This window comes from Ranitomeya imitator, chromosome 1, assembly GCF_032444005.1.
Source record: "Ranitomeya imitator isolate aRanImi1 chromosome 1, aRanImi1.pri, whole genome shotgun sequence".
Classification (NCBI taxonomy): Eukaryota; Metazoa; Chordata; class Amphibia; order Anura; family Dendrobatidae; genus Ranitomeya; species Ranitomeya imitator.
The window spans coordinates 528,656,985-528,678,912 of NC_091282.1; the positions used below are offsets into that span (position 1 = coordinate 528,656,985).

The 21,928-nt window shown below is 45.0% G+C and overlaps 1 protein-coding gene across 3 annotated transcripts in view; it reads right to left on the reverse strand.

Annotated features, from left to right (window-relative positions):
- LOC138677214 (A-kinase anchor protein 2-like) overlaps positions 1-21,928 on the reverse strand; it is a 201,134-nt gene that overhangs the window by 10,141 nt on the left and 169,065 nt on the right. For all 3 annotated transcript variants that reach the window (XM_069767204.1, XM_069767186.1, XM_069767194.1), the window contains exon 3: positions 19,382-19,560. In XM_069767204.1, coding sequence (XP_069623305.1) covers positions 19,382-19,560 — 179 coding nt within the window. The remainder of the gene's footprint in view (positions 1-19,381; positions 19,561-21,928) is intronic.

Here is a 21,928-nt window from a genome sequence, read left to right on the forward strand (position 1 = left end):
GTATGACAGTGGTGCGCGCTTTTTAAATCCATATCCCTGCACTATTTTTCTCCTTGTATGCGGCACCGTTTACTGGTAGTATATTATGTGTGTAGGTATTGTGCCGCTTTACCTGCTGCAGTTTGTTGTTTAACTTCCGGTAACCATAGTGACGGGGCTATACTTCCGGCCTATACTGATAGGTTCCAGTTTTGTATTTAAACGGGCACTTCTTACTATTAGCTAAGCCCCCTGATGAAGGCTCCACTGAAACGCGCGTCGGGGTGACGTGGACGGTGTGGACGGCTTCCCCACGTGTTATTCTGGTGATCCATCGTAGCCATATTGGTATGAGATCTCATTAATCATATTCTTGTTTATTTCATTCTCAAGCCTTGTGCTATTCTATTATAGTAGTACCCTGGTCCTCTATATGGTCAGGGTGACTCTTTGGGTCACCACAGCAATACTTATCATGTAGCTTCAATTGTTTGAACTATGTTATTATTTGAAGCATTATTAATACGTGGTGATATCATTTGAATACTGGTCTCTTGTATGAGATACCTATTAGGATTTTTTCAGTGCCGCCACTGATTTACGTCCAGTGTCTCTTTTCTTTGTTGGATGTTATGTTTTGTCCTGTGGGTATAACCACTAGTGTTCCCTGCTAAGTATGTATTTAAATAAAGTTGTTTTCATATTTTTTATACTACCTGCCCTTGTCTGATCGCTTCTTTCTGCCCTTTGGTTTTTCTCTGGAGATCTCATACTGTACGGTAAGATCTTTTTTATTCCCTGAATGAGACGTACAGTCATTGACTCATTGCATCTGATTCTCAGATCTATTAAATGTCCTATACTAACAAAATGTTCATGAAAATGAGCGTTATATCCATCTGAGCAGTTGACCAATCTTCACTTCTGTATACTTCATTCGGCATTTTTTTTCCCATTTGATAAAATTATATTGAATGACATATATTATTGATTACATTATTTGAACAGAAATTATATATATATATACATATATATATATATATACACACATATATATGGTTTGATCCTTTATCCTCAATTGAACCTCTATTTATATATTACTCCATCTTGGCCATATACCTAGCCATATTAACCATTATTTATTTTATTTCTTTTTTTTTTTTTTTTTTAAAGATTCTTTGTGTATTCTTTGTATGATATTAGTATTCTTTGTAGACTATGCTTCATGAAATATGTGCTAACATGACCTAAGAGCTACCGTATCATTCTCTGCAGTACACCTCCCTTTTCTGTGCTTTTAAATTGTTGTTTGTATTTATTTAATTAAGATTAATATATATATATATATATATACATATATATATATATATATATATATATATATATATATATATATAGTGTATATATATATATACTTTGAAGAGTTCTTTCTTTTTGGACTTTTTGTCGTGATTTAGAACTCTTAGAACTATGACCGCTTCTTTGGTTATTTTGCATTGAGGTGTCTAATGAGCGTGTGCAAGGGTCATTATGAAGGGAAGGGGTGCAGGATCTGGTGTGCAATCAATATATTGTGTGAATGGTGGAATGTTGTCAGCTGTTTTTTGTGGTGTTGCTTGTAATACTTTCTCTGCTGATATGGAGCCTTGCTATCAGTGGCGTAACTACAAAGTGAGGGGCCCCGATGCGAACTTTCAAATGGGGCCCCCCGCGCCTAAATATTTCCCACCGAAATTCACATTTTCCCTATGCATTTCGCACACTATAGTTTTGTTGCAATGTTGTATAGTCTGACCTATTACTGCCCTGTAATCGCTGAGAAAAATGATTTTATAACTAACATGTCCCTAAACTAATTAGGGCGATGTCTTCGGAAGTGCAGACTCTGGGCGTTCATGTCCTCCCTCGCTCTAATTCCAAGCGCACTCCCGGCGTTTGAAATCTGTGTGCTGTTTCTTCCTGGTATGACGCTGCAGTGCGTCATTTCAGGACCTGTGCAGTGTGGGGGTGTATTGGATGTACTGGTTGGCTCCGGAGCATGCACACTGCACATTCTGACGCTGGCGAGTACACGCAATACTCCCCACAGTGCACATGCTGGGCTCTGCCCACAGCCGTGTACCATTCTTCCCGACTCGGAAATTTACAGCCTGTACACACACGGCTTCGCTCCAAGAACCCGTACACACACGGCTCTGCTCCGTACACCTTGTACACACACGGCTCTGCTCCGTACACCTTATACACACGCGGCTCCACTCCTTACACCTTGTACACACGCGGCTCTGCTCCGTACACCTTGTACACACGCGGCTCTGCTCCTTACACCTTGTACACACGCGGCTCTGCTCCGTACACCTTGTACACATGCGGCTCTGCTCCGTACACCTTGTACACACGCGGCTCTGCTCCTTACACCTTGTACACATGCGGCTCTGCTCCTTACACCTTGTACACACGCGGCTCTGCTCCGTACACCTTGTACACACTCGGCTCTGCTCCTTACACCTTGTACACACGCGGCTCTGCACCTTACACCTCGTACACACGCGGCTCTGCTCCTTACACTTTGTACACACTCGGCTCTGCTCCCTACACCTTGTACACACGCGGCTCTGCTCCTTACACTTTGTACACACTCGGCTCTGCTCCCTACACCTTGTACACACGCAGCTCTGCACCTTACACCTCGTACACACGCGGCTCTGCTCCTTACACCCTGTACACACGCGGCTCTGCTCCTTACACTTTGTACACACTCGGCTCTGCTCCTTACACCTTGTACACACGCGGCTCTGCACCTTACACCTTGTACACACGCGGCTCTGCTCCTTACACTTTGTACACAATCGGCTCTGCTCCTTACACCTTGTACACACGCAGCTCTGCTCCGTACAACTTGTACACACGCGGCTTTGCTCCATACACCTTGCACACACGCGGCTCTGCTCCTTACACCTCGTACACACGCGTCTCAATACCACACAGGGGGCACCCCTCTCTGCTCCGCCACCTCACACAGGGGGCACCTTTCTGCCCTGCCACCTCAGACAGGGGGCGCCCCTCTCTGCCCCGTCACCTCACACATGGGGCCCCTCTATGCACACGTCACCAAGATCTATATCACGACACCAGGGGGGGTGATGAGCCAGCACCCACCTGCCTCTCTGTGAGGTTCTTGTCTGGCCCCAGCAGGTGCGGAGTTAAGAAAAGTTTCTGAGGGTCTGAGGTTGGAGAAGAAGCCGTTAGTGCACAGGATACATGTGGGCAGCACCCAGCCTCCACCGGGCAGCAGCTAAGCCTTCCAGCTGGGCACTGCCTCCCTCGGCTCCATGCCGGGCAGACAGTAGAGCTTAGCCCTGAGCACAGCACAGAGACGTGGGGAAGGCGGGTACTGGCCGCAGTGCTGGTGACTCTAGAGCAGCGGGAACAAGTGTGAATACAACCAGCACAAGGTAACTGCCCACCGGAGCTACGGGTGGGAGCTGGGGGGCCACCCACAGCTACGCTACTCTAACTGCCGTGCCCTTAACCACTGCGGGCCCCGACGCAGCTGCGACCCCTGCGACCTCGGTAGTTATGCCTCTGCCTGCTGTAAACTATTCCTGAAAGGACATGGGGTATACGGCTATGTGCACAAGTTGCGGAATGGTGTGCGGATTTTTCCGCACTGATTTTGGTAAATCCGCAGGTAAACCACACTGCAACAATTACCGCAGTTTTTCCACGGTTTTTGTGCAGATTCCACCTGCAGTTTTACACCTGCGGATTCCTATTGAGGAGCAGGTGTAAAGCGCTGCGGAATCAGCACAAAGAATTGACATAATGCGGAAAATAAACCGCTGCCTTTCCGCGCAGTATTTTCCACAGCATGGGCACAGCGGATTTTGTTTTCCATAGGTTTACATGGTACTGTAAACTCATGGAAAACTGCTGCGGATCCGCAGCGTGAAATCCGCAACGTGTGCACATACCCTAAGTCTTAAAAAGTCATAGTGGCCAGTGCTGTTTCCATTTTTGTTCACTGTTTGAAAGGCCATTGGAATGCTGGTCAGGGAAGCGTGCACGCTTTAAGGTATTTTTTCTGGCGCTGTTCCTCTTTTTCTATCTCTCTCTCTATATACAGTACAGACCAAAAGTTTGGACACACCTTCTCATTTAAAGATTTTTCTGTATTTTAATGACTATGAAAATTGTACATTCACACTGAAGGCATCAAAACTATGAATTAACACATGTGGAATTATATACTTAACAAAAATGTGTGAAACAACTGAAAATATGTCTTATATTCTAGGTTCTTCAAAGTAGCCACCTTTTGCTTTGATGACTGCTTTGCACACTCTTGGCATTCTCTTGATGAGCTTCAAGAGGTAGTCACCGGGAATGGTTTTCACTTCACAGGTGTGCCCTGTCAGGTTTAATAAGTGGGATATCTTGCTTTATAAATGGGGTTGAGACCATCAGTTGTGTTGTGCAGTAGTCTGGTGGATACACAGCTGATAGTCCTTCTGAATAGACTGTTAGAATTTGTATTATGGCAAGAAAAAAGCAGCTAAGTAAAGAAAAACGAGTGGCCATCATTACTTTAAGAAATGAAAGTCAGTCAGTCTGAAAAATTGGGAAAACTTTGAAAGTGTCCCCAAGTGCAGTGGCAAAAACCATCAAGCGCTACAAAGAAACTTGATCACATGAGGACCTCCCCAGGAAAGGAAGACAAAGAGTCACCTCTGCTTCTGAGGATAAGTTTATCCGAGTCACCAGCCTCAGAAATTGCAGGTTAACAGCAGCTCAGATTAGAGACCAGGTCAATGCCACACAGAGTTCTAGCACCAGACTAATCTCTACAACAACTGTTAAGAGGAGACTTTGTGCAGCAGGCCTTCATGGTAAAATAGCTGATAGGAAACCACTGCTAAGGACAGGCAACAAGCAGAAGAGACCTGTTTGGGCTAAAGAACACAAGGAATGGACATCAGACCAGTGGAAATCTGTGCTTTGGTCTGATGAGTCAAAATTTGAGATCTTTGGTTCCAACCACCATGTCTTCGTGTGACACAGAAAAGGTGAACGGATGGACTGTACATGCCTGGTTCCCACTGTGAAGCATGGAGGAGGAGGTATGATGGTGTGAGGGTGCTTTGCTGGTGACACTGTTGGGGATTTATTCAAAATTGAAGGCATACTGAACCAGCATGGCTAGCACAGCATCTTGCAGTGGCATGCTATTCCATCCAATTTGCGTTTAGTTGGACCATCATTTATTTTTCAACAGGAGAACAACCCCAAACACACCTCCAGACTGTGTAAGGGTTATTTGACCAAGAAGGAGAGTGATGGGGTGCTACACCCGACGATCTGGCCTCCACAGTCACCAGACCTGAACCTAATCGAGATATTTTGGGGTGAGCTGGACCGCAGAGTGAAGGAAAAAGTGCCAACAAGTGCTAAGCATCTCTGGGAACTCCTTCAAGATTGTTGGAAGACCATTCCCGGTGACTACCTCTTGAAGCTCATCAAGAGAATGCCAAAAGTGTGCAAAGTAGTCATCAAAGCAAAAAGTAGCTACTTTGAAGAACCTAGAATATAAGACATAATTTCAGTTGTTTCACACTTTTTTGTTAAGTATATAATTCCACATGTGTTAATTCATAGTTTTGATGCTTTTAGTGTGAATGTACAATTTTCATAGTCATGAAAATACAGAAATATCTTTAAATGAGAAGGTGTGTCCAAACTTTCGGTCTGTACTGTGTATATATATATATATATATATATATATATATATATATATATATATATATCTATAATATAACGCTGGAAGCGTCACTCTGTCCAAAGCCTTTATAGACTGCGCAGGTGCAAGCGCCGGCGCAGTCTGGGCCTCACAGAGTGACGCTCCCGGGAGATCGCGGTGTGCGTTCACACTGAACGCACACCGCGATCTCCAACAGAGAAGCAGGGACCGCCAGGAGGGTGAGTATCGCCTATATTCACCTGTCCTGCGTTCCATCGCTGAGCGCCGCCATCTTCCCGGTCTTCGGCCTGTAACCTTCAGTTCAGAGGGCGCGATGACGCGCTTAATGCGCGCCGGTGCCGCCCTCTGACTGAACAGTCACGGCCAGGAGACCGGGAAGATGGCGGCGCCCAGCGCTGGAACGCAGGACAGGTGAATATAGTAAGTGCTGGGGGTCTTGAGCTGGTGGCGATACTGGCACCTGACCCCCACAGCGCGCCGGTGTCCCCGCCTGCTCAGGCCCCCCAGCACTCGGCGCCGAGCGGGTCAGAGGCAGTATGGGGACGCAGGATGGAGCAGCACATAAGGATGGGGACGCAGGATGGAGCAGCACATAAGGATGGGGACGCAGGATGGAGCAGCACATAAGGATGGGGACGCAGGATGCAGCAGCACATCAGGATGGGGACGCAGGATGGAGCAGCACATAAGGATGGGGACGCAGGATGGAGCAGCACATAAGGATGGGGACGCAGGATGCAGCAGCACATAAGGATGGGGACGCAGGATGCAGCAGCACATAAGGATGGGGACGCAGGATGGGAGCAGCACATAACAGGATGGGGACGCAGGATGGAGCAGCACATGAAAGGATGGGGACGCAGGATGGAGCAGCACATAAGGATGGGGACGCAGGATGGAGCAGCACATAAGGATGGGGACGCAGGATGGGAGCAGCACATAACAGGATGGGGACGCAGGATGGAGCAGCACATGACAGGATGGGGATGCAGGATGGAGCAGCACATGACAGGATGGGGACGCAGGATGGAGCAGCACATAAGGATGGGGACGCAGGATGGGTGCAGCGCATGACAGGATGGGGACGCAGGATGGGAGCAGCGCATGACAGGATGGGGACGCAGGATGGGAACAGTGCATGACAGGATGGGGACGCTGGATGGGAGCAGCGCATGACAGGATGGGGACGCAGGATGGGAGCAGCACATGACATGATGGGGACGCAGGATGCAGCAGCACATCAGGATGGGGACGCAGGATGGAGCAGCACATAAGGATGGGGACGCAGGATGGAGCAGCACATAAGGATGGGGACGCAGGATGGAGCAGCACATAACAGGATGGGGACGCAGGATGGAGCAGCACATGACAGGATGGGGACGCAGGATGGGAGCAGCGCATCACAGGATGGGAGCAGCGCATCACAGGATGGGGACGCAGGATGGGAGCAGCGCATGACAGGATGGGGACGCAGGATGGAGCAGCGCATGACAGGATGGGGATGCAGGATGGAGCAGCACATGACAGGATGGGGACGCAGGATGGTAGCAGCGCATGACAGGATGGGGACGCAGGATGGAGCAGCACATGACAGAATGGAGGCGCAGGATGGAGCAGCACATGACAGGATGGGGACGCAGGATGGGAGCAGCGCATGACAGGATGGGGACGCAGGATGGAGCAGCGCATGACAGGATGGGGACGCAGGATGGAGCAGCGCATGACAGGATGGGGACGCAGGATGGGAGCAGCACATGACAGAATGGAGGCGCAGGATGGAGCAGCACATGACAGGATGGGGACGCAGGATGGAGCAGCGCATGACAGGATGGGGACGCAGGATGGAGCAGCACATGACAGGATGGGGACGCAGGATGGGAGCAGCGCATCACAGGATGGGGACGCAGGATGGAGCAGCACATGACAGGATGGGGACGCAGGATGGAGCAGCGCATGACAGGATGGGGACGCAGGATGGGAGCAGCGCATGACAGGATGGGGACGCAGGATGGGAGCAGCGCATGACAGGATGGGGACGCAGGATGGGAGCAGCGCATGACAGGATGGGGACGCAGGATGGGAGCAGCGCATGACAGGATGGGGACGCAGGATGGGAGCAGCACATGACAGGATGGGGACGCAGGATGCAGCAGCACATCAGGATGGGGACGCAGGATGGAGCAGCACATAAGGATGGGGACGCAGGATGGAGCAGCACATAAGGATGGGGACGCAGGATGGAGCAGCACATGACAGGATGGGGACGCAGGATGGGAGCAGCGCATCACAGGATGGGAGCAGCGCATCACAGGATGGGGACGCAGGATGGGAGCAGCGCATGACAGGATGGGGACGCAGGATGGAGCAGCGCATGACAGGATGGGGACGCAGGATGGAGCAGCACATGACAGGATGGGGACGCAGGATGGGAGCAGCGCATGACAGGATGGGGACGCAGGATGGAGCAGCACATGACAGAATGGAGGCGCAGGATGGAGCAGCACATGACAGGATGGGGACGCAGGATGGGAGCAGCGCATGACAGGATGGGGACGCAGGATGGAGCAGCGCATGACAGGATGGGGACGCAGGATGGGAGCAGCACATGACAGAATGGAGGCGCAGGATGGAGCAGCACATGACAGGATGGGGACGCAGGATGGAGCAGCGCATGACAGGATGGGGACGCAGGATGGAGCAGCACATGACAGGATGGGGACGCAGGATGGAGCAGCACATGACAGGATGGGGACGCAGGATGGGAGCAGCGCATCACAGGATGGGGACGCAGGATGGAGCAGCACATGACAGGATGGGGACGCAGGATGGAGCAGCGCATGACAGGATGGGGACGCAGGATGGAGCAGCACATGACAGGATGGGGACGCAGGATGGAGCAGCACATGACAGGATGGGGACGCAGAATGGAGCAGCACATGACAGGATGGGGACGCAGGATGGAGCAGGACATGACAGGATGGGGACGCAGGATGGAGCAGCGCATGACAGGATGGGGACGTAGGATGGAGCAGCACATGACAGGATGGGGACGCAGGATGGAGCAGCACATACCAGGATGGAGACCATATACCAATATAAATGCTCGCCACCCGGGCGTAGAACGGGTTCAATAGCTAGTATATATATATATATATATATATATATATATACACTGCTCAAAAAATAAAGGGAACACTTAAACAACAGAATATAACTCCCAGTAAATCAAGCTTCTGTGAAATCAAACTGTCCACTTAGGAAGTAACACTGTTTGACAATCAGTTGCACATACTGTTGTGCAAATGGAATAGACAACAGATGGAAATTATTGGCAATTATCAAGACACCCTCAATAAAGGAGTGGTTCTGCATTGTATGGAGGTCATACAGGCATGTGGAGGCCACACACACTACTGAGCATCATTTCCTTGTTTTGAGGCATTTCCACTGAAGATGGACCAACCTGTAATTTGATTTTCCACTTTGATCTTGAGTATCGTTCCAAATCCAGGCCTCCGTTGGTTAATAAATTTGATTTCCATTGATGATTTTTGTGTGATTTTGTTGTCAGCACATTCAACTTTGTATAGAACAAAGTATTCAATGAGAATATTTAATTCATTCAGATCTAGGATGTGTTATTTGAGTGTTCCCTTTATTTTTTTGAGCAGTGTATATACAGTATATATATCTATATCATGACATGAAAAATAAAACATTGCCATTTAAAAAAAAAACCACACGTAACACAAAAAACCTGCTTTAAACAGTAGGTAATTTTCTGATATTGGCTTCCCTTTAGTCCTGGTCTTATTTTGGCTTCAAAACTGCCTTAGGCCTGTTTCACACGTCAGTGTCTCCGGTACGTGAGGTGACAGTTTCCTCACGTACCGGAGCCACTGACACACGTAGACACATTCAAATCAATGCATCTGTTCAGATGTCAGTGATTTTTTGCGGACCGTGTCTCTGTGTGCCAAACACGGAGACATGTCAGTGTTCGTGGGATCGCACGTATTACACGGACCCATTAAAGTCAATGGGTCCGTGTAAAACACGTACCGCACACGGACGTTGACCGTGTGCAGTCCGTGTGCCGTGCAGGGGACAGCGCTACATAAAGCATTTACTTGCGGTAAATAAAGAAGGCTCTAACATTTTTAACGGAAAAATGCTTAGAAAACGCTCACAGAGATACTCGTGTTTTTTTTTTTACTCCTTATTAGACTTTTGTTGTAAATTATTGAGCATTTTTTAAGAGCAAAGCACCTGAAGAATGGTCTGCTCACTTGTTTTAGTCGCTTGGCATCTTTGGAAACCTGAAGAGATTAAGAAGTTGTTTTTAGAAAGAAATAAATGTCCATTCTTTTGAGTGTTTTCAATGCGTTTTTCAGGCCGTTTTTGGATCAGACTCACTCAAAATCCACCTTGTAAAAATGTGTGAAAGGACTGGAGTACATACAGTTGTGGCCAAAAGTATTGACACCCCTGCAATTCTGTCAGATAATACTCAGTTTCTTCCTGAAAATGATTGCAATCACAAATTCTTTGGTAATATTATCTTCATTTAATTTGTCTTAAATGAAAAAACACAAAAAGAGAATGAAGCAAAAAGCAAAACATTGATCATTTCACACAAAACTCCGAAAATGGGCCAGACAAAAGTATTGGCACCCTCAGCCTAATACTTGGTTGCACAACCTTTAGCCAAAATAAATGCAACCAACCGCTTCCGGTAACCATCAATGAGTTTCTTACAATGCTCTGCTGGAATTTTAGACCATTCTTCTTTGGCAAACTGCTCCAGGTCCTTGATATTTGAAGGGTGCCTTCTCCAAACTGCCATTTTTAGATCTCTCCACAGGTGTTCTATGGGATTCAGGTCTGGACTCATTGCTGGCCACCTTAGAAGTCTCCAGTGCTTTCTCTCAAACCATTTTCTAGTGCTTTTTGAAGTGTGTTTTGGGTCATTGTCCTGCTGGAAGACCCATAACCTCTGAGGGAGACCCAGCTTTCTCACACTGGGCCCTACATTATGCTGCGAAATTTGTTGGTAGTCTTCAGACTTCAAAATGCCATGCAAACGGTCAAGCAGTCCAGTGCCAGAGGCAGCAAAGCAACCCCAAAACATCAGGGAACCTCCGCCATGTTTTGACTGTAGGGACCGTGTTCTTTTCTTTGAATGCCTCTTTTTTTCTCCTGTAAACTCTAAGTTGATGCCTTTGCCCAAAAAGCTCTACTTTTGTCTCATCTGACCAGAGAACATTCTACCAAAACGTTTTAGGCTTTTTCAGGTAAGTTTTGGCAAACTCCAGCCTGGCTTTTTTATGTCTCGGGGTAAGAAGTGGGGTCTTCCTGGGTCTCCTACCATACAGTCCCTTTTCATTCAGACGCCGACGGATAGTACAGGTTGACACTGTTGTACCCTCGGACTGCAGGGCAGCTTGTTTGGATGTTAGTCGAGGTTCTTTATCCAACATCCGCACAATCTTGCGTTGAAATCTCTTGTCAATTTTTCTTTTCCGTCCACATCTAGGGAGGTTAGCCACAGTGTTATGGGCTTTAAACTTCTTGATGACACTGCGCACGGTAGACACAGGAACATTCAGGTCTTTGGAGATGGACTTGTAGGCTTGAGATTGCTCATGCTTCCTCACAATTTGGTTTCTCAAGTCCTCAGACAGTTCTTTGGTCTTCTTTCTTTTCTCCATGCTCAATGTGGTACACACAAGGACACAGGACAGAGGTTGAGTCAACTTTAATCCATGTCAACTGGCTGCAAGTGTGATTTAGTTATTGCCAACACCTGTTAGGTGCCACAGGTAAGTTACAGGTGCTGTTAATTACACAAATTAGAGAAGCTTCACATGATTTTTCGAACAGTGCCAATACTTTTGTCCACCCCCTTTTTATGTTTGGTGAGGAATTATATCCAATTTGGCTTTAGGACAATTCTTTTTGTGTTTTTTCATTTAAGACAAATTAACCCTCCGTCACATACAATATTCGGACTAACGAGTTCACATACAATGTTCCTGTCAGGCGCCTGCTGGAAAAATACCTATAATATCTAATGTTAGCAATTTCAGTGCTCTAAAAGTGATCAGTGACCTTCATAGGGATGTAATAAAAGAGACTACACATAATCAGTTGCAAAAAAAAAACATTTACTTAACATAAAACTAATAACTATGAAATACAAACTTTTGAAAACTCCCGCCAAATAGTCCCCAGTTCGACTCTCTCAAAAAAATGTACAAAGAAAATTTTTGAACACAAACTTAATTTTAAGGTACCTTAAGTACTATTAAAAACATATTCAATCAGAAGTAGATGCTGAGGTTTCCCCAGAAAAGTCACACTTGCAGAGCAAATAGCAAGAATTACACACCATTTTTGCATGTGTCAGGCAAATTGCTTTATGACATTTGAGACATTCATAATTTGAAAGCCTTCTGGTTCCGCTTTCCGTTTGGCAGGTGGTGCATCTCCTTCTTTTGTGAGGTGGTGCAGATGGTGACTTTTCACCATCATCTTCTGGGCGGAACCTTTTGAGCTGAACTTGAAGGCGAGAGGGGATACCGATTGTTTTCACGCTTCTCCTGCGTAGCTCTCCAAGTACTAGTTCATGGGCCAATTTTTTCAGATACAATCGTCTACGGAGTGGTTCAAGCTTGTTTTCAGGATAAATTACTTGTGAATTTATACCACCCAAATTCAACATAGCAAAAAATATGACCATTGGCCAGCGTTTGATGTTTCTGCTGACGTTGAAAGTGGAGCACATCTGATCTGCTGTATCCACACCCCCTTTGGTGGCATTGTAAAATGTAATTATCTCCGGTTTTTTTTCTGCCCCAGTCCCAGGATCGATGGCAGCATCATCATGAAGTGTTGATAGAAGAAGTACGATTTTTTTGGCATGTGGTACATAGGAAACTAAAGCCTTTCCATTATGGAATGCAAACATACTGCTGTACTGTTGTCTCTCTTTCACACTTACAAACTGTGGCGGCAATTCCCTTTTGTTTTTTCTTACAGTTCCCACATATGACAGCTTCTGAATTTTCAGATAATCAATCAGATCACAACTTGTAAACCAATTGTCAGCTGTAATATTGCGACCCGATCCAAATAAGGGTTCAGCCAGTCTTTTTACAACATCAATGGGTTTGTTGCTCACACAGTAAGGACCTTCTGGTTGTTTTCCTGCATAAACTTCCAGGTTGTAAGTGTAGGTCTTACTGGCATCAACAAGGGCATAAATTTTTATTCCACATTTGTTTGGCTTTGATGGAATATATTGACGAAAGGCACATCTACCACGAAAACCAGGGAGCATTTCATCAATAGTAAGATTCTCTCCAGGGTAATAACTTTGTTTACAGTTTACAACAAATCTTTGAAATATATCACGAATTGGAGCAAGTCGGTCATGTGTTTTGCGTTCGGTTCGGGTAGTTCTGTCGTCAAACCGAAGGCAACGAATTAGAATCTTGAATCTGTTTATGGACATAACAAGGCTAAATTTTTCAACTCCATCCCCATCTTTACCCCAAAGTTCCTCCAAACTTTGTCTATTTGCCCTATAAGCTCCTGCAAGGTACAGTAATCCAAAAAAAGCACGCAGTTCTATTTCATCTGTGGGCTTGATGGTTCTGTTGCAGATGTACTTGTCCTTTATAATGTCTATATATTGGTTGGTATATGTGACAAAGTCCAGAATGTCATCTGTAAATATACTGTTCCAGCATTCAACTGCAGTTTTTGCATTACGTGCAGTTCCTATTACTGCAGGAAGGTGAGTAATAATGTTTAAAGGTTCCCTACGTTTTTTCTGGAATGGCTTCTTGTTCCATTTAGTATTTTTATCTTTTCCAATATAATATGATCCAACTTCTTCATCCTCACCACTGTCACCATCTTGCTCTGTTTCAGAATCCAGGACACATTCTTCCACCTCATCATGAGAATCAATCTCACTCTCCTCTCCTAAATCCTCATTCAGTGTGAGGTCTCTATCATCTAACAGCATGTTTGTTACTTCCTCAACATCAAGTTGTTTGGATAAATTGTACATTTTCCTCTCCATTTCAGCAGATAATCTGAAGCAAGAGAAGGAATATGTTAGGGAACTACTGTATATGCCTGAGCAGCACACTTTCTTTTATAAAATCTCCCTTATTTCTATGAAATATCCTCACATTTTGTGCTATACATTCATAAAACAAGCTAAATAAACTATTGTTTTGAATAAAAACATAAAATACCAACCTTACTGAATGTGACGTATTCACATACAATGAGCCTGAGAGATCTGTGCAGCTATATCCTCTCCCCTGAAGCTCTGAAATCCAACTGTGATATCAGGTTTCACAGACCTTCAAGAGACAGGAGACTACCTGGAGGGAGGGGGTTTCCTCACAATCTGGTGAGGAAGGAGAAATGAAAGTAAAAGAGAAGCGCCTGTCAGATCAGTTGTATGTGACGGAGGGTTAAATGAAGATAATAATAACAAAGAATTTGTGTTTGCAATCATTTTCAGGAAGAAAGTGAGTATTATCTGACAGAATTGCAGGGGTGTCAATACTTTTGGCCACAACTGTAATTCTATAATTGAATAAACTTGGCTTAGATGGCTCGATTACCCATCTTCTACCTGTTTATGTCAAGCTGTAGCAATATGCTTTAGGACTTCCTACAGAGGAAATAAACTCCCAACATATTCATTGATTTTTCTCTAGGAAACATGAAGTTGAATAGTCTCCAATATTGAGCAGCTCTTGATATGTAAACCGGAATTGTAGATATACAACACAACTGATGGATACTATCCTCTTTGTACTGATTAGAATAAAATTACAAATGGGTTAAGTGATCGTACCAATAAAACAGCAAATACTGTGCAAAAAAAGCTTAATTTTGACTATACATGTTAGATAAAAGTTCCTCTAACTAATGTGTTTGGGGCAAACACCGGATCAGGTAGATGTAGAAAAGAGTAGGGATTTGATCCTTTACTACAGGAGAAGGTCTGACTGGGGTCTATCCCTCAACCTCCACTGAAAAAGACATGCAAGCTCAACTGAGATATGTATGCATGTTAATGGTGGAGTTGGGAGGAATAACTGTTTGACTATCAGCTTACTGGTATTAAATCTACTATTTAATTGTCTAAGGGTCACTTCCGTCTTTCTGTCTGTCACAGATATTCATTGGTCGCGGCCTGTCTGTCATGGAAATCCAAGTCGCTGATTGGTCGTGGCAAAATGCCCACGACCATTGCCACGACCAATCAGCGACGGCCATAGTCTGACAGCGAAATAGCTGCTGCTTTACTGCCGAGCGCTCACACAGGGTTAATGCCAGCTTAACGGACCGCGGTGTAACGCACTCCGTTACGCAGCTATTAACCCTGTGTGACCAACTTTTTACTATTGATGCTGCATATGCAGCATCAATAGTAAAAAGATCTAATGTGACAAATAATAATAATAATAAAAAAAAAAGGTTATTCTCACCGTCTGACGTGGCGCGCTGCCCTCGGCAGTGCAAGCGGCAGGTTCCGGTGGCAAGGATGCTATGCGAGAAGGACCTGCCATGACGTCACGGTCATGTGACCGTGACGTCATCACAGGTCCTGCGCTCATACTAATCCTGGGACCGGAAGCTGCCGCGTGCACCGCACACAGGCGCCAGGACTTCAAGCTGCCGCATGCACCGCACACAGGCGCCAGGACTTTAAGGGGCCTTCGAAAGGTGAGTATATGTTTATTTTTTACTTTAAGTCTTTTTTAACCACGCATATAGTGCCCACATTGCTATATACTACGTGGGCTGTGTTACATACTGTGTGGGCTCTGTTATGCTGTGCAATACACTATGTGACTGTGTTATATACTACGCGGCTGTGCAATATACTACGTGCCTGTGCAATATACTATGTGGCTCTACAATATACTACGTGGCTATGTTATATACTACGTGGCTCTGCTATATACTAAGTGGCTGACCAATATACTACATACCTGTGCAATACACTACGTGACTATGTTATATACTACGTGGCTGTGTTATATACTACGTCGGTTGTGTTATATACTACGTCACTGTGCAATATAGTATGTAGCCTGTGCTATATACTACCTACATATTCTAGAATACCCGATACGTTAGAATCGGGCCACCATCTAGTGCTATTATAAACCTGTGTGACACACAATTACATGGGTACTCCACTTTCAAAATTTAAATAGTATTACAACTAATAAAATGCCCTTACTTGCTTAACGCAGGTCCAGTGCCATCTCTCCTCTGCTCTTTGAATGTCTTTGTTGATGATGTGTGAAGTGGTGGCTTTACGTCTACAGCATGTGACCGCTGCATCTTGCCACAGGCTGCAGCCATGATTTGACATCACCTCTGCATACATGTACGCAAAGAACAGCAGGGAGCAGCACTAGTGGCAATGGGTAAGCAAGACTGGCTTTGTTATTTGCATATAGATCAAGAATTTTGAAAGCGGACACCCCTTTAGATGGGTTTCTCCGGCCTTGGGGTACAAGTCTGCAGTCACTCTATGTACTGTCAGGATACTCCACCACAGGCAGAATTGCCTACTCTTGGCCAAAATCCAACTAGACGTATTTGGCCTTGCATGGTCTCTATCAATTCAAGTGAATTGAGCATGTCTAGTTGGCATGTGACTGAAAGTATGCAAATTGCATACTGGCGGTCACGTGCAAGCCTTCTCCTGGAGCTGGAGAATCCTGACAGCCAACAGTGCGTGCACTGTAAGCATTCACAAGTAGGGACTGAAGACTTGTACGCTATGGCTGGACAACCCCTTAAAGTCTGCACGCACATTACTTTATTAGTCCTGACAAAGCCGTTGAAACTGCTCCTACAGACCTGTGCACAGTATGATGAATGACAGACAGATCACAAAATAACAACAAGGGAACCATGCACTAAAGAACATGCATGGAGCTGTCAGAATACAGTTAGGTCACAGGTACCTCAGTAGTAACTCTGTAAGACAGTAATTTACAGGTGGACTGGTGAAAGAGAAGGAAAAGAAGAGAATTAGTACACTGGACACTGACAGACAAGAGGAACAGAAAAAGAAGCACATGGCATTTCAGATGAAAGACAATTACTTAGTACAGGCAGTTGTATAACAGGCTTCTCCCCCGATAACTGTGGCAGAGTGGGTGTGAGTCGGTTCGCACGTGCCACTCCATCAGCCACAACAGTTGTCGTCTGTGGTTGCAGCAGGGAAACGGGAGTACTGTCTCTTACCTGCCAGCATGTACAGCTCTTTTTTATTATCCAGCTGGCGTGACATCATATGTGTATCAGGTCGCAAAGATGACTTTGCGCCAGGCTACCTAATCTAAAGAAGATGCGAGGAGGTAAACGGCCATACTTCCGCTCCCAAGCAGTGGCCATGGACCACTGTAGAGGCCGATTGAGTTGGACGTGCGAATCAGTGGGCATCAACTCTACTGGTGATTTTTACATCCTAAAGACATGAACTTATGCACTTACTATTAAGGCCCCTATATAGGTTAAAGCTTGCATCGCCTGACCATTTTTCATGGGACCAGCCAACTATATGTGTATGGGGGTTTACGACTCTCTCCTGGCACATGATGTCGGAAGAGAGAAGGATGGGCAGTTTGAATTCAAATCCCAATTCTTCTGTTCTTCCTGCAGATAAGCCACCAGAACTCATGGCCACACTGCCGAGCCCAAGCTATGGTAACTGTAGATGGGGTCAGGAGAGTGTGGGATGATAGCTAGCTAAGGTGTATAATGCAAGTCCTCATCATACAACATATGAACTAAATGCTGCTCAGAATGGGGCTTCTAAACAAGGCTACAAAAATGAGTAGGTCGTTTCATCAGGTTTGTGATGCACAAAGCATACAACACACACTTGGAAAGCACAATGTTATATAAGGAATTCTAATCTAAACACGCATGCATATGGCAAATCCATGGTAACACAGAACAATGATAGCGTACCCTCTTATAGGAACAGCCTAATGACAAAGCGCCTTTCGTACAAAGCTCACAGTAAAATAAAGGCGTTAGTGTAAAACATGGGAATAAATATATTAGAAAAATGATAGCTATAAGATCAACATTTACTTAACATAGCTATATATGTCTTCTCTGTGTTACATTATGGCTTGTTAAGGTCCACTGGTACAAGAACATGATCATGGTGACTAAAGCAAAACTGTCCTCCGGGTGGGAAGAAAGAAGTAGATGAGAAATGGGGAGCTAAGAAGTGAAAAGATGAGAGTCCCGAAGAGTTAAAGCAACGTTAGCATGGACAATAAGATGGCCTCTTGTTAATGAGAGGTGAGCAACATGACACAAAGTCTATACCTGTATATAGAAGCAGGTCTGTGACCATGGACAATTATAACAAGAGGCACATAGAGATGTTACACTAGAGGAGAGGTGGACGGAGAAATATCCACTAATATTTTACTGACCATTATAAAGCAAGCAAGCTTTATTCTTTTTTTTTTATTCCTTTACTTTAAAACTTTTATATTTTTTTAAATATATTTTGATCATTTTATTTTTCATTTTTTACCGTAATTTCTAGTCATCTTAGCAGACTTAACCTGCGATTGTTTGATCGCTCATGCTATATATTACAATGCCATATGCGAGAAGAAAGAGAAGGCACTCACCGATCTAAAATTCCCAACTTTACTTCATCTTCATAGAAAACTCCATGGCCGGGGGAGTGAGGAATGGAGCTCTTGTGAGCAGGAGAAGACGACGGCCGTTACGCGCCGTGCTTGCACTGACCCGTGGAAGCGCAAGCACAGCGCGAAACGGCCGTCGTCTTCTCTTGCTCACAAGAGCTCCATTCCTCACGCCCCCGGCCATGGAGTTTTCTATGAAGATGAAATAAAGTTGGGAATTTTAGATCGGTGAGTGCCTTCTTTTTCTTCTCGCATATGGCTTTGGAATTACGTGTTTTTTCAGAAGAGCACCCGTGACCACGATGTGTGGCTGGTTCTTAAATGACTATTGAATGACACCTGGGTCCAAGTTTGGGACAACATCGACTTTTCAGACAGTGCCGTTTATTTATTTTTTTACTATTTATTGCAATACCACAGTGCTGCAGTATCTAATATAAATGGCGGCCTATAGCCGAGCTTCCGAAAAGTACCCAGATGTATGACATTCCCCGTGATGGCAGCACGAGTTGTGGTGAGTGCCGGTAAGCGTGCACATCAGAGATCAGGTTACCTACATGCCGCTACATGTGATGGTCGCTGCAGCTAGAGTCATATATAGCTGGTATCCCTGTCTGGACTTGGCACAGCCTTTGAGCATGCTCCATACATGTTTCAGTCCAGTCTGTACTTTATGACCTCTCAGTTTTGTTTGTGTCAGATTCTCCTTTCTCCCACTAGGTGCTGACCTAATTCTTAAATAGCCAGTCCGCCCCAGCAGTGGATAAAGACGTCTACATGAATGCTTTTAGCTATCACAGCACTATTTGGTCTATTGGTTTTGCGGGATGACATATGATTATGCAAATATTAGTAAGTGTTATAGACATCTGCAGAAAAGATGCACAAAAGCATGAAGATAAGGAAAACTTACACTAGAATCATCCACTCGGTCACGTCTCTTACTTTTATGGCTCTCATAATCATCCAGGAGTGTTTGCATGAGATTCTTGGGACGCTGAGATCCAGTAGGATCTTCTGGTTGAGGATCACTTTGTGCTGGGAAACATTCTGCTTTTGGTGAAGATGGAGATTTTACTTTCTCTATTTTACCTGGAAAAATAAAAGTACAACAGTCTCATCAGTAATTACATGAGCTGAGCTGTAATACCTCACACAACCTGTAGGCCATGGTTTTTGGCAGGAAAGCAGTCATAATTTTCTGATCCTGTACAACCCCTTTAAATGAAAATAAAAGTAAGCTGGATTTTTCTGTTTGTAACACTACTTTTTTTTGGCCATGTGGGCATTTCAGAAACTGAATTCCTGCTTCATTTATTTCTAGGAATTACTTTATAAATTTGGAAAACGTACATAATTGCGTTTATAATAATTGACCACTAGATGTCACTCTACTCGCACAGAAAGAACTACTCCCTGCTCCAGTGTTAATTTGTTGGCACTGGGTAGATAATATCACTGAGGGCAGCAGAATGTTTCCTTGTCCTAGGGCCACAAAGACAGATTATATTCCCCGAGGCTTAACCCCTTAGTGACAGAGCCAATTTGCAGCTTAATGACCGGGCCAATTTTTACAATTCTGACCACTGTCACTTTATGAGGTTATAACTCTGGAACGCTTCAAAGGATCCCACTGATTCTGAGAATGTTTTTTCGTGACATATTGTACTTCATGTTAGTGGTAACATTTCTTCAATATGACCTGCGTTTATATATGAAAAAAAAACGGAAATATGGACAAGCTTTGAATTTTTATGCCCTTAAATCAGAATCGTATCACACTAAATAGTTAATAAATAACATTTCCCACATGTTTACATCAGCACAATTTTGGAAACATTTTTTTTCTTGTTAGGAACTTAAGGGTTAAAAGTTGACCAGCGATTTCTCAACTAAATTTACAAAACCATTTTTTTAGGGACCACATCACATTTGAAGTGAGTTTGAGGGATCAAAATAACAGAAAATACCCCAAAAGTGACACCATTCTAAAAACTGCACCCCTCAAGGTGTGCAAAACCACATTCAAGAAGTTTATTAACCCTTCAGGTGCTTCACGAGAACTAAAGCAACGTGGAAGGAAAAAATGAACATTTTACTTTTGTCACAAAAAGATTACTTTGAAACCAATTTTTCTTATTTTCGCAAGGGTATCAGGAGAAAATGGACCACAAAATGTATTGTTCAATTTCTCCTGAGTATGCTCATACTCCGTATGTGGGGGAAAGCCACTGTTTGGGTGCATGGCAGGGCTCAGAATGGAGGGAGCACCGTTTGACTTTTTGAACTCAAAATTGGCAGGAATCAATGGTGGCGCCATGTTGTGTTTGGAGACCCCCAGATGTACCTAAGCAGTGGAACGCCCCCAATTCTAACTCCAACCCTAACCCCAACACACCCCTTACCCTAATCCCAACCCAAAGCATAAGCCTAACCACAAACCTAACACTAACACACCCCTAACCCTAATCCCAACCCTAACCGCAATCCCAACTATAACCACAACCCTAACCCTAGCCTTAACCCTAACCCTATCCTTAACCCTAGTCCAACTCACTTTAGCCCAACTCACTTTACCTCAACTCTAACCCTAATGGAAAAATGGAAATACATTTATTTTTTTTATTTCATTATTTTTCCCTAACTAAGGGGGTGATTAACCCTGCTGTTCTGTTGGTCAAAAATGACCGACTTTGAACTTCAATATTCTTTAAAATATTCAAGATGCGGCTCTGAAACCCGTGGCCGACCGACCCATCCTCATTTAAGTCAATCAACCACAAGTTTCAGAACCGCATCTTGAACACCCCAAAAAATACCAAAGTTCAAAATAGGTCTCCCCAGACCGAACAGAACAGCAGGGTTAAAGGGGGTTTTATTTACTTTTTTAATATTTTGATCACTGTGATAGTGTCTATCACAGTGATCAAAATGAACCAATAGGAAAATTTTCCCATTGTTGAAGGGGACATGCCGGCAGATCTCGGCGGGAGCACCACCATTTTCTCCCAGAAGAAGACACCGGGGACCCGGGGGGATGCCTGGACACGACAGGTATCGGGGGGTGGGGGATGGGGGTGATTGGGGGACCCCATTTCTCTCTCCTCTGATGTGTGATCACATCAGAGGAGAGAGAAATTAAATTCAAAATCAGACTATGTCTTTTTCTTTTTCAGTTGCTGTTATACCGTTAATAACGGCAGTTGCAACACCGGGGTCAGTAAAAACCAGGGGCGTTATTACCACGGTCGCGGCCCGGCAGGTCAGGGGCCCGGAAGGTCAGAGGCACCCGACACCATGTTGCAGTGCAGGAGATTTCTCCCTCACGGCAACAGTCAGAGGTGTATCTAGGGGGAGGGGGCAGCCAGGGCATGTGAGAGAAAGGAAGCAGCTCCAGTCAGCATGGACAGAAGGCGAGAGCGGGGGAGGTGCAGACAGGATGGAGCTGTGTAAGCAGGAG